This window comes from Empidonax traillii, unplaced genomic scaffold (assembly GCF_003031625.1).
Source record: "Empidonax traillii isolate 1590-97213 ecotype Southwest subspecies unplaced genomic scaffold, ASM303162v1 scaffold889:size374758, whole genome shotgun sequence".
NCBI classification, from domain to species: Eukaryota; Metazoa; Chordata; class Aves; order Passeriformes; family Tyrannidae; genus Empidonax; species Empidonax traillii.
The window spans coordinates 269,200-283,138 of NW_020956082.1; the positions used below are offsets into that span (position 1 = coordinate 269,200).

The 13,939-nt window shown below is 46.9% G+C and overlaps 1 protein-coding gene across 1 annotated transcript in view; it reads left to right on the forward strand.

Annotated features, from left to right (window-relative positions):
• Positions 1-4,747, forward strand: part of LOC114067253 — a 6,566-nt gene extending 1,819 nt beyond the window's left edge. Inside the window, exons 2-7 of the mRNA XM_027902557.1 lie at positions 621-686; positions 1,675-1,775; positions 2,244-2,308; positions 2,887-3,038; positions 3,128-3,280; positions 4,428-4,747. Of these exons, the coding sequence (XP_027758358.1) occupies positions 621-686; positions 1,675-1,775; positions 2,244-2,308; positions 2,887-3,038; positions 3,128-3,280; positions 4,428-4,747 (857 nt within the window). The remainder of the gene's footprint in view (positions 1-620; positions 687-1,674; positions 1,776-2,243; positions 2,309-2,886; positions 3,039-3,127; positions 3,281-4,427) is intronic.
• The last annotated feature ends 9,192 nt before the right edge of the window (positions 4,748-13,939 follow it).

The window sequence follows — 13,939 nt, forward strand, 5'->3', positions numbered from 1 at the left end:
TCTCCTAGGAGTTGATGGCAGACTACTTTCACAGAAATATTTAGCCACTGATATGCATTCATTTCTGCCAGAAGGCAGAAGATGTTTTCAATTGGTGTTTCCTCCCCTCCAAACTGTTCTTGCCCCTCCATTGGAGATTTTATTTGTGTTTTCTGGCATGTAATGCACAAGCAGTTTTGCTCTGTTGGGCTCCAAGGCAGCTCCAGTGGCTTCACAGGGGTAACATTTCATCTGCTTCCAGAAATGGAAGTGAGGTTTATTGGGGTGATTTCTTTATAAGTAGCACTTTCCACTACAGAGGAGAGCAGATTGTATTTAGAGCTTGATATTTTATTTCAGTATAAAGACTAGGGGGGAAAAAAAAAACAAAAACAAAAAAACCCAAAAAAACTCACAAAAAAAACACCAAACACAAAACAAAAAAAACCCCACCCAAAACAACAACAACAACAAACACCACCACCACCACCCCCCCCACACACACACAACAAAAAACACCAGAAAAAAGGAGCTGGCATGTGTCACTCTTCCTGTAAAGTGACACAGACCTAATGTCCTTTCCCTCCCCAGTTACTGGTACATTGGGTTCAGCAGCCTGATGCTTTCCCTTTCTTTGACAGATCTGGTTTCTGCCCTGGCATCTCTGGAGAATGGCACAGCTCTGCAGTCCCAGCACCATCCTGGAGGTGAGTCATGCAAGGAGCTAAGTGTGTCTTGAAACACTGTCCCAAGTTGAGTGAGCTGACTGGGTCTGTGCTGGACATCACCTGCTCATTAAATTTAGAAATCAGAGGAGGTTGTTTCTGAGTAGTAACCACTCTGAAGATGTTAGGTTTTTAAGATACCACTGCAATCCCACAGTTGTTCTTTGGCCACTTTGTACCTCTCCTGAAGAAACCTGATTTCACACACCTATTATAAATGCTGGCTTGTTCAAGTATGAGCATTACTTGTTGGCTAATTAAGGAAAGAATTTTCTAAGGTGAATGAACTTCAATTCCTCCAATACATTCCAATGGGCACCTTGTGACTACTGGAATCAGAAACCTGCAGAAGCCCTGCTCCTGAGACCAGGGAGAGAAGCAAAACTCCCTTCTGGGAGTACTAGCAACTAGGCAGTGTAATGCTGGGCTTACATGGGCAGAGCAAGCCCCAGAAACAGCTTGCAAAAAGGAGTCGATACAGAAGGAGCCTGAGCTCTGAGCCTGAGAAATATTGATGAATAAATAGGTTTTAAACAGCAGACCAGAAAATTTGTGCCAGCCTGGGTTCAGCCAGACCACTGCAGTTTATTTGAGCTGATCCCAGAGATGGGTGAGAGAAGTGGGCTTTTAGATTCCGTCACAAATTACGACGATACCTTTAGGAAACAGAATAGCTAAAGACACGTGAATGTGATTGGCCATGCATTATTGGGGTTTATACTTTTTTTCACCAAAAGATCAATTCTAGTATTCAGCAATGAGCATTAACTAAGGTTTGTTTTCACCTGTTATTTAAAAACTTGTTCTTCCTGATGCATAGCCTCTGGAAATACCCACGTGGCACTGACTTGCATGAGCATGTCCTCATGGATTTGTTCTGCTAGTGCTGATGTTTTAGGACTAAGTCATTTAAGGAGCCTGTTGGTGTTATGTGGATTTGAACATGCCAGCATCTTGTGTCTCCTGGTAGATGTGCTGTTTGAAGTAACTATTGAAGTCAAACCCAAGGACTGGATTCCTCATGGTGGAAGTGAGCTCCAAAAGGGTCTTCTTGAATCTGTGAAGAACCATGTAAGTCTGGGTATGGGGAGGTGGAGAAAAACACATGTGATGTCCCAAATCTTCAACTAGAAGAGACCATGCTGTGCCACGCACTCCAGAGATTTTCTGCTAAAGCCACATGATGAACCATTTTCTGAGTTGTTTGTGCTGTTCATCATCTGAGGCCTGCTTTCAGGGCTGCACCTAAACTTTCTTTCTGGAATGCAGACTGGAGCAGCTACAGGGTTTGGCCTCCTGCTTAGCCTGGAAAGCTGCTATCCTTCAAGTGCTGCTCTGCAATGGCTTCATACCCACTTCCCTGGGGTTACTATTGCCCTTCCTTTTTCCAAATTCACTTTTGTGTGAATGGGACATCTACTGCATCCCAGGTGGTTTGGGAGGGGGACAAGCAGGATGAGGAGGTAGACTGAGAAAAGAAACTGCTGTCATACTCCTGTCAAATGTCAAATCCACACTGGTCGCTCTGTTCCTTTGCAGATACAGAAGAACCTGAAACTTTCTGCCAACAGAGTCAATGAAATAAAGTTAAATGATGTCAAAAGGTAGGGTCACTGCTGTGCTGTTACGGCCTATCTTGGCAGGTGACTGCTATTACCTGTAATATTTCTTTGATTGCATTGTCTGGGTTCTCATTTTCCTTCCCCAGGGAGACACATGTGCTTGCTCCTCTCCTGTGATCTGTAACTTGTCCTGAAATTAGGGAAAAAAAAAAAAATCTGTTTTCTAGAGGAAAGATGGTGAAAATTGATGTTTAGTGCTAGCTTGGGCCTACATTTTTCTGGAGAAAAATGAGAATTCTCACAGTTGCCCCACAATGCCTGCTGGATAAAGCTGGGAGCTGCCAGCAAGGTCCCACCACACTTGACCGAGCTTTTCTGGGACTTCAGATTGCCACTACAATTCACCTTACACAAATATCTAGTCACATCAGCCTAGCTCCAAATTGGGCTTTCCTTTTTCCCTTTGTCCAAGTGCAAAGCTGCCTCTTGTCACAAGTAATTTTTGCAAGAGCCTGCAGCGCCACAATCCAATAGGAGCGGGTAGAAGGTCTAAAAGGGCTATCAGATCTGAGCCTGGACTTTTTCCTCCTGTCTTACCCTGGGCTCTCTCCCACCTGCAGCACAAGGGATGCCAACCTGCTGCTCACCTTCTGGCTGCATCTGAAGCCGGAGGAGAGGAATGTGTCTCTGCACCTGCGCTCCCAGCTGGAGGAGCTGCTTGGCAACTCAACAGGAGCAGAGAAGCTGCAGCTTGTTTCGCTGTTTGTTCAAGGTGGGTGGTTCACTTTTTTTTTTTTCCCCTGGGACAAACCCTTTTATGCCAAGCCTGACCTGATTTAGGGCATCTGTTCCCCATCACAGACGTGAACGAGTGCAATGCCGGGGTTGGCCTCTGCGGGGAGGAGGCAGAGTGCTTCAATGGCGTGGGCAGCTACCTCTGCCGCTGCAAACAGGGCTACGAGGATCATTCTCCCACCAAGTCGGGCACCCTCTGCATCCGCGCCCCCCGATCAGGTACAGGACAAAACAGCGGTTCTGCTTTCTCCTGCAGCTGGGTGTTTTCTTGTATGTGTGGGTGAGTAATTGGTGGACTGCTGTATGTGATGTTACTGAACTGGTGGCTTTAGATGTCCTTGCCCTGTGTGGCAAGGATGTATAATATCTCTGCGAGGCAGTTCGCAGCTGGCACGGTAACCTCTCCATGAGCTTCCCTTTCCCCAGTCTGCTACTTCCCCTGTATCAGGGTTACAACCTGGCACGTGAGCCTTGAAGTTATAAGCAAAGTCAAGGTCAAGGGTGACTTATGAGCTACCTCTGCTGTAACTGATGTGATCAGCATCAGGCCACTCCTGGTAGTGCCCTGTGTTCTGCTGTCACACTGTGAAGATCTTGGTGAGAAGGACATTCGTGTTCCTGGTGTTTACCCCAGAGCTCCCCCCCCCCGATGTATTTGACACAAGGCTGAGCAGATGGCACGTGGTGCTTGGCTGTAATCAGAGATGGCTAATCCAGTCTTGCAGATTAATGGGGCCTTGCAGCCTGAAAAACATCAGTATTCTGCAGTATGTACTCAAAACTCTGCTGCTGCTTTACCAAAACTACTTCACATCCCTGCAGCAGCTTAAACCTCAATGTGAGGCAAAATATATAACTGTGAACCAAATATAATTTCATACCTATGCTACCAACTGCAAGTTAATTAACAAGATGTGCAGTCTAAGTCTATCCAGATCAGCTGGTTATTGTTATATTCAGGTATAGGTGATTTTATAAATTCATTTATCCATTGAGTCATGGAGGGGGTCTCTTCAGACCTGGAAGGGAATGGCAGCAGGTCTTTTAGTCCTTGTGAGTTTGACAATGCCTCTACTCTGTTGGTTCTCCTGGGGGTAACACCATGCCTGTGATGCTCCTGCAGGCTTGCTCTTGGTCTAAATATTTCTTTGGGATGGATGTCTGGGAGTGATGCTCTGCCCTCAGGGCAGGTGTGAGGGTTTCTGGACAGCAGCAGGCGAGAAGAGGTTGAACTTCCTGGAGGAGCACCCACAAATCCAGGTCTCACCCCTGAGCACTGCAGTCAAAATACAGGGGGCTTTGTGGGTGCAGTGGGGGCCTCTGGGGCAATGGCCCCTGCAATGAGGCCGTGGCCTTTCTCTGGCAGGGATCAGCTTCTTCCTCCGTCACTCTGACACCGTGGTGGGGGCAGCCATCGTGGCTGTCCTGGTGATGCTGGCGGCTGCTGGTGTCCTCTGTGTGACAGCCATGTGGAGATGGCATCCCAAGAGGAGCCCAGGCCTCGAGGAGCCATCAGTGAGGGCCGTGGAGGAGCCAGAGATGGAGTTACATGACCTGGGGGAGTGCCTGCGCCTGGACCCCTTCCAGCTGAAGCTGCGGGCCAGGCACCCTGAGTGGCTGTGGCGTGTCCGTGCCCACCATGGCCAGGCATGCCAAGTCTTTCTGGAGCAGTCTTCCCCACTCTGAGAGAGTTGCAACCCCTCCTGTGGCCTCAGTGATCCGTGCAGTCACTCCTGCCTTTCCCAGCTGACACAAGCCACTGGCTGTGCAAACCCTTCTGCTGTGTTTTATGGACCATGAATATCCCACAACAGTGTTCCTAGTCCTGTAATTTCATTTTTTTTTTTTAATATTCACTCAGCAAAATGCTTGCTCCACACTGCTGTACATCTGCTGATTTACCCCTGCTCAAAAGCTGCACAGAACTGTCAGCATGTGAAAATTAAACACTTTTTATTTTTAAGGAAAAAAAAAAGGAAATAAGATGTTTTGGTGTTTAATTTAAGAAATTAAAAGTTATTCTGCATCCTGCTTGGTGCTGCCTGCTTTCTCCTGCCCCTCAGGCAGAGCTCTATGGGAAGCCTTGGCATGACCTGAGTGACCTGTGGGGTGTTTCTTCCACCCTGGCTGAGGAACACCTCCAGAACTTGACTGAAAGTCAACAGCATGGATGCTGTTTGTCGGGATGCTGGCTGCAAAAAGCACCACCATCACCCCAATCATAAAGCACGGGTGCCCTCCCCAGCTTGTCCTGCAGCTGGAGGCTGCTAACGTCTCTATTTGTTTGGTTTAGGGGGGTTAAAATTTGGATTACCTCTTTTCTCAGGGAAGAAGTGTGCGTGGTATGATGGCAAACGCCCCACTGGAGGGAGCTGTCTGCCACCAAAAACCCAGGGAGAGGGTGCTGGATGCAGCTGGCCTGGGAGAGGCTGCCAGATGTGGGACACGGATGGAGCTGGGGGGTCCCTGAATGAAATAGGACCAGTTGGTGCAGCTCGTGGACAATCTCTTTGTGCTTGCTGAGCAGCTTTGGCCAAGCAGCGCCGTGGAGGTGTAAGCTGAAGGAAGAGGTTTGCTCATGCACATCTGTTCAGCTCAGGGTTTGGAAAAGGTCCTGCTGTGTTTCTCTGAAGGGAAATGGTGAGGATATGGGTGAAAAGATCTTTCCCTCTTTTCCATCCCCTGCTCCCTAACCCTGCCCTACAACCCTATCCCCCCTCCCCAAAAGGCAGTTATTTTATCTTAGCTGTTGAACTGGGGAAGAAGCAACATTTGCAGTGTGGAGGGGGAATTCCCAAAGGAGAGGGCTGTGGTACAGATGGGGGCATTATAAATGGCAATCTTGTGAAAATCAGGTGAGAGCATGTTATTTGCACTGAGATGATAAGCAGGCATCCCCTATGCTTGGCTGGCAGCTGCAGTGCCCCTCTGCCAGGGGATGACTGTGTTGCTCTCCAATAACAGGCTCATCCAAATTAGCTAATGCTGCTGGGGCCCTGCTGCCTGCAGAGATATGTGAAGCAGAGCTAACACCTCTCTGTACATACTCCCCTAACAGCAACTCCCTTGAGCACCGTTTAGTGCTATCCAGGTTTGGGTACTGAGAAGGTTAGAGAAAAAGGGCTCTCCTAAAGCCACTCTGATCATTGCTTCCTTTGACATATGTGGAATGATCAGCTCTTATCAAGCGCTTTCTTTGCCTGGTTTTCAAAGTATTTTGCAAACAGCAGACAATTAAACGCAAACATCTCCCTAGGAGGCAGATAAGTGGGTGTAATTTTCCATTGTAAAGAGAAGGAAACCATTAATGGGTTTGCACAGTGTGCTTTTTTCCTCACTGAGATCAAAGAAAAGCAGCAGGGGCTAAAATAATACTGTCATTGTCTTGGCCTTGGATTTGGTCAGTCACCATCTCCCCTTTTCCCTCCTTGGTTCCATGAAGGGAAGTCTGGAGCTCTTCAGGTTGGAAACTCTGCTCTTTGCCAGTAAAGTAAGGTTTGGATACCAAATTCAAGAAATGAACGAGCAGATTGATGCTTTTGCTCCCTCCAGTTTTCCAGGAGCAAGGTGAGCCTCGCACACTGTGCTCCTGTGTGGGAAGCCAGCTCCTCTAACACAGCTGTAGTCTGCTCTGTAACCCAGGTGTGAGACTCTTACTGGACCATCTTTCCCTGCAGCTTTTCATCCAGGCAAAATGTCCTGCTGATGCTCCTGCACAGGCACAGGGGATTGAGTAAAAGCCCAGAGAAGCAATGTGCCCAGGCAGGGCTTTTGCTTTCTGCAGCCAAACCCATGACAGCAAGGGGTCCATCTGGGTTTTGTGTGAAAGCAGGAGGTGGAGGTGGTGCCTGCCCTTCATGGCTGTGCCTTGGAGAGATGTCAGGCTTTTACTGGAAGCATCCAAGGTGCATGTGCGATTTTTATGCAAAACACAGCAAGACAGATCCAGACATCAAGCCCATCATAAGCAATAGGTGTTATGGTTTTCCCTGTTACAAACATCCACCATTTCAGTCCCCACTAATGTTGCCTTTTATTTTCTACTATGTCCAAAGAAGTATCATGCAGCCCTGTTTTGCTCCAGGAAGAGCCCATCCCTCCTTTCTTGATCTCCCAATTGATTTGAGAGGGGCTGACTTCACAGAATCACAGAATGGGTCAGGTTGGAAGGGACCACAGTGGATCACCTGGTCCTACCTCCATGCTCGAGCAGGGTCATCCCAGAGCATATGGCACAGGATTGTGTCCAGATGATTCTTGGATATCTCCAGTGAGGGAGACTCCACAGCCTCTCTGGATGATCTGTTCCGATGCATGGTCACTGCACAGTAAAGTTCTTATGTTCAAGTAGAACTTCCTGTTCATCTGTTTTTGCCCATTGCCCCTTCTCCTGTTAGTTGGCACCACTGAGAAGAAACTGATCCGTCCTCTTGGCACCCTCCCCCAAGGTACTGATAGATGTTGATGGGGTCCCCTCTCAGTTGTCTCTTTGTGAGGCTGAACAGGCCCAGCTCCCTCAGCCTGTCCTCATATGAGAAATGTTCCAGTCCCCTAATCCTCTTTGTAGCTCTCCACTGGATCTGCTCCAGGAGTTCCTTGTCTTTCTTGTCCTGAGGAGCCCAGAACTGGACACAGCACTCCAGATGTGGCCAGATCAGAGCTGAGTAGAGGGGCAGGATCACCTCCCTCAAGCTGCTGGCAATGCTCTTCCCAATGCACCCCAGGATATTGCTGGCCTTCTTGGCCATAAGGGCACTGCTGGATCATGGACAGCTTGTTGTCCACCAGGACTCCCAAGTCCCTTTCTAAAGAGCTGCTTTCTAGCAGGTCAGCCCCCCAGCCTGTACTGGTACATGGGATTGTTCTTCCCCGGGTGCAGGACCCTCCAATTTGTTGAATTTCAGACCGTTTTTCTCTGCCCAATCTCTCCATCCTGTTGAGGTTCTTCTGAAGGGCTGCACAGCCCTCTGGGGTATTCCCATACTGAATACCCAAATCTTCTGGGTATTGTCCCATACCACTCTGGGGTATCGGTCACTCCTCCCAGCTTTGTGTCCTCAATGAACTTGCTGAGGAGGCATCTACCCCTAACTTCCTTCCCTCTACTGCAGGTCAGGGTATTGGCAATTTCTCTTTTCTCTCATCTGCAGTGAATGAATTAATAGACAATAAGACAAGTCTGCTGGATCTGTAAATCTGAGTTTGGTCACTGCAGTCAGAGATTGACTGGAAAGCTCTGCTGCTTCTGACATCCAAAATGAATTTGTCACCTCACTGTGCAGCACTCTGCTTGCTCACAGCCCTTGGCCGTGTGAAATGACACACTCTGATTTATGGACCATCACAAATGATTCTTTTTTTTTTCTTTTTGCAGTAGGAACTGTTCTCTCATGCATTATTGCTGCACGATCATGATGTGTGCAGGTGTTTCGGAGGTTCCACGATTTACTTGGAGACTGGAACATGTCCTGGGAGCTGCAGGGGAGGAACAGTATTTGAACATCAGCTGATTTTTTTTTTTAATAAACATTTACTAAGCCTGATTGAACACATTCTTCCCAAACACTTCATCTGTTTTTTTTTCCTGGGTTTTGAAGCCAGGAGGGCGGGCCTCACCTAGCTGCAGAGCACTGTCCAAAGCACTTGGACACAAATCGTCAAGTTAGGGCAGATGATGCAGAGGCAGCTCCTTGTGGGAGACCCCTCGTCCTCTCCATTTGCACCTACCTCACCAGAAAAGCCATGAAAAATGGGAGACATCTCACCCAACGTGTGGTGGCAGTGGCTGGTACCTTAGCCTGAGTAGTGAAAGCAACAAATATAATGTGTGGGGAGAATGGCTGTGAAGGGACATGCTGGAATTGAGTTTGATTTTCTTTCCCACAAGCAGGAAAGAGCTGGGAAAGGGATGTGGGTGCTCACAGTCTGCTGGGACGCCACTCCTGTATCTTTGCTGCCTGTGAATGTCTGCCGGTTGGTAGAGGCTGGAGTATCACTGCTGTTATTGTCATGCTGAGGGAGATCTCCAGAGGCTCAGATGTCCTCGTGTGACCTAGAGGATTTAGGAGGACACCTCTCATCAAGTACTACTAGAGCTTTGCTGCCAGCAGGGAAAAGTGAAATTGTGGAAATGTGGCTTTATGCTGTGGTTTGAATGGCACTGGGCTGGTGAGGCTGCAGTATAACCACAAACTGAGGACAATCCCTCCTGGAGAAAGTATTTTTTGCCATATCGGCACAAGTGCAGAAACTTTTACTGGTATTTTGTTGACTGGGTGATACTTGCCCAAGTCAGTGACTGTGATACAGAAAAATGCAGTAAATATGGCTAAGAAATTACTTGGAAATGATGTGGAAAGCCCTATCTCCTGGAAAGCTCAGGCTGCTTATGAGCAGTGATTTCCCATGGAACTTCTCACAGGGTACCCCTTTGAGAGCCAGTGATGGTGGTTTGAAAGCCCAAATGCTGCCACTTAGATGGTGAGATAGCCATTCCTGATGTACAGAGCCTTTATGTGATCCCAAATCTCTCATCTTCAGCCAGAGCTGGGCTGCTGGAGAAGGTGTAGGTGGGGCCACGTCAGCTGACATGCAGCAAGGCAAGCAAATGGTCAACTGCAGGAAAGGGGTAAGCACGGGGAGGGCAGGCTTAGAAAGACCGTGGCTTGGCATCTGAGCAGCTTTAGGGCTGAAAGTTTCAAGTTAAGCCACCCTGTGATGTAGTTTTGAGGACAGACAGCATGGGGAGTTAGAAGTAGTTTCCAGTTAGGCACCGTCATGTCGTGATGGGAGGTGTGGTGGAGGTATTAAGTATAAATGTATCTGTGACAGCTTCAAATTAACAAGGCAGAGCAGAGATATGAAGCCTGAAGATGGTGTTTTTTTCTTCTAGCCTGGTCTAAAAGCCTGTTCCCCTATTTCCTCCATCTCCAGAGGATGAAGCTGAGTATCCCCGCCTACCCTCCGGATATCACATAAAAGTCTGATTTCTCTGTTTGAGCTACTGCCACGTCCACAGTTATTACCTGCAGATGTGTGTGTGCAGCAGGGGCTCTGTGAGGATGAAGCCAGAGGAGGCAGCTTTGTGAGGAACACTATCTAAATAGTGAGATTTCCTGGAAGGAGGCACCACTGACTATAAATTGGGTCTGTTCCCAGAGCATCTTAACTCACAAGTGATTAGCTGTTAATTATTATGCAATAAATTACTTAACAAATGAGTATTTTTCACAGCACCTGTTGTACCACATGGCATCAGCTAAAACCATGTGAAATACATGTAATTACCGTTGCAGAAATGCAATTATAGCTCTCTCCCTCCTCAAATCCTTGTGCATCCATCACCCCTGGCACGGGCACTTAGACCAGGACGATGTGCAGGCAGTGCCACCATGCACCACCAGCCACTTTGTCCCCACTTCCAAGCTTGCTTTCAGTTTTCCAGTGACTGCCAGGATTCAACATACAGGAGGCAAAAAAGCTGTCCTCAGTTATGCAGTGCCTGTGTTTCAGTCTCAGCACCAAGCTTAAAAAGCACCCAGAGGATAACATTAAGCTCTCACAGTTAGCTTTAAAAGAGAACATTAAAAAAAAAAAAAATCGTACTAAACATACTGATTTTATCCCAGTTTTGTTTAACAATGTTTTTGCTTTATAAGGCTTTAACAGTTATAACCCCAAGGAAGGGTGCATTCTCCTGCTGGGGTACTTCAAATCAAAATGTTTTTGCAGTGACCTAATTTTGTTTGTGGCCCCAAAGAGGTGGAGTCTCTTAACTGAGATCATCAAAATATTTGTGCTGTTATGTGTGTTTTAGACCTGCCCTTGAAATTATTCAACTTCGCTGTGGCTTGACTTGTTTTGGGCATTTGAACTTACATTTCTCCCCCTCGTTCTTGCTGGTGTGACTTGTGCCAGTTGGCTGTGGGTCTGTGTAATTGTAGGTTTGGGTATTTTCATCTGCTTTTTGGGATATGCTTGGGGGTGGAAGGGAAAATAGGGATGGAGAAAAATAACTGAGGGTGGCTGAATAAGTGAAACAGTTTAAACTTATTTAAGAGGTTTTCTGACATATTCAGCCAAAGTGCCTCTCTTAAGGGTGGGCTACGCATGTGAAAGATACATTACAGTAAAGATGTGCTTGATCGTGCCAACTATCTCAGGATAGCAGGAAGCTATCAACAAGGGTAATAAGCACTGGATATTACAATGGGGATTTTTTACTTTGCTGGCAAGAGAAAAAGCTGCCCTTCCCCTCTGCTGGCTGAAAACACCATAGAAAATAGTTCCAATATTTATTTTCCCCCATAAAGGTTCCAGGCAACAGTGTCCATGTAAGTGCACGCTGCTGACAGCGAAGCTGGTGCCTCCATTTTTATTACTTTCCAGCTCACACTTGATGCAGCAGCAGACAAACCAGTGAGCGCTCCCTAAACATAGCCCTGAAAAGCACCACTGATGTGTCTGACGCATCAAAGCTGCACAGAAGGGAGAGCAGGATCAAGCTGTGTGTAAGAAAGCCTACAGAGTATTAATGATGTACAGTAAATGGGTGGTAAATAACAGGGCTGTTACTGCAAGGCTGCTGAAGCACTGAACCAGCTGTGTGTGCCTGTTCTGCATACAAACAGCACCGAGGTTTCTAGGGCTGAGTCGCGTGTGCCTGGAAGAGTGCCTAATTCCCAAAGCACGGGAAGATCTGTGTTCTGAATGTCCTTCACATAGGATGGTGATCTGATGGTATAAAATGGGCAGTATTGTATTATGTATGTAACAAGCAGGCCTGGCTAAAGTCTTTCAGCTTTGGGGGAGAAGGGTCCATCAGCCCTCAAACCCAGAACAACACCTGTTCACTGGCTGATTTCAGAAGTACTGAAAACAAAGCAGGAAAAAGGCTTAAAGCACTGTGCAATTTCTCTAAACACCCTGATCCCACAAGCTTGAGGAAGAATAAGAAATTATTAAATTACTTTTCGAAGCATAAACCATTAGTTCAGCAGGGCAATGGGCAGAGCTCTTACCTGAAAGAGATAATGTTCTCTCCAAGGGTTTAGCTTTAATTCTTGAAGTTTTTAATGCTTGAAAAAGGGCAATATCAATATTTGGCTGCCCTACCCTCTGAAACAGACCAAAACACTGCAGACACCTTTTGAGGATGAAAAGGTACCAGATGGCATTGTTGGAAATCACTGATTTCCTGCAGACCTCGTGAGAAACAAGCGGCATTTACCCAAGGTGCTGGGGTGGGGGAATACAGCTGATTCCTCACTCAAAGCAGGATGATGCACGTTCTCAGCAGTGCTTTTACAGGCCATGAGCTTACTCTTGGTTTGCACTCCAGTTGTAGCAAGAAGGTAGGCTGGACACTGAGGTTCTGCTCATGCTCCTGTCACAGCTGGCAACCATGGCAGGATGGAATATTAGCAACTGTCTGCCAGCCAGCACTAAAAATTTGAGCCTCTGGCTGCCTGATTAGCTACCAGCAATACAGCCTGAAACAATGGCAGCTGGCCATAGGAGGAAATTAAAAATACAAACTCTTTTTCTCAGAGTTAAAATCCCCATTGGTAACAACTTCTAAAGTTAGCATGTTGTTTAAATATACCCCCAAAATTGATTAGCATCTTTTAGCCAAGACAAATCTATGCTCCCAGGAAAGAATAACTGATTGATTGTTCCTTTCCTCGGGCTTCACCTGAAAGCCTGAGAGCTGATTAGTAAGGATTAGTTCCTTACCCTGGGCTTCACCTGAAAGCTATTTAGAAAGACCAACACCACCCTGAGAAGCAACCCCCAGAAAGGCTGGATTTCGAGGCAGAAGCATCACTGTTGTATTTGTGCAGTGCTGGCGTAGCCTCCAAAGGTGGGATCCCCCAGGATGGTCGCAAAGCTGTCCTGGAGCTTTGCTGAAGAAGAAAGGGCCCCTTGGCACACCAGGTGAGAATGTGCTGGCCAGGGTGCATGGGAAGCTGTATGGCTGTTCCCTCGCCTTCCTGGACCAGCATCAGCCCTTTAGTAACATATAATTCTCTCTATTGTAACTTTATCGCTCTCTTTGACTCCCTGAAAGGTCAGTTCTTCTCCCGGTTAACAGGCGGTAGGACAAGAGGAAACAGCCTCAAGTTGTGCCAGGGGAGGTTTAGATTGGATATTAGGGAAAATCTCTTTATTGAAAGATGGTCAGGCACTGGAATAGCCTGCCCAGGGAAGTGGTGAAATCACTGTCCCTGAAAGTGCTCAGAAACCGTGTAGATGTGGTGCTTAGGGACATAGTTTAGAGGTGGACCAGGCAGTGCAGGGTTAGCAGTTGGCTTGATGGTCTTAGATTCTGTGGCTCTATAATTGAAAGCTGTACTGAGAAATACAAACACAGGCGAATGTGTCCCATCTTACTCACACCTGTTGGGTTGTTTTGTTGCAGGTGATATTTAGAACTAAATTACCCTTTCAGTGAATCCTTAAAACAAACCCTCAAAGAATTCTCCTTGTTTTTTTTTTTTTTTCTTCTTTTCCAGTCTCTGTTATCACTGTAATATTTCATGCTTCTGAAAAAAATTTTAATATTCAAGAACAAAGCAACCCACAGCTTTTCTTCAGTTCGGTCTTTTGTGTCCAAAGGCCTGTCCTTACTCAATAACTGAGTTTTTATTGTGTCACATTTCACTGTCACTGACTGCAACCAGCCTGGCTAATCCTTTTGCTACAGCCTTATCAGTTGGGTTTTCTTTTTATAATTCATCGATTGTCCATTCTACTTTCACAGCTCTTAGGGCTTTTTCTTGATTCTCCCACCCCTCAGTTCTAGGACATTTGTGGCAGCCCCCTGTGATTGCTCAGTCTAGTAAGGGGTCACATGCAAAGACAGTGGCTTAGGGTGCC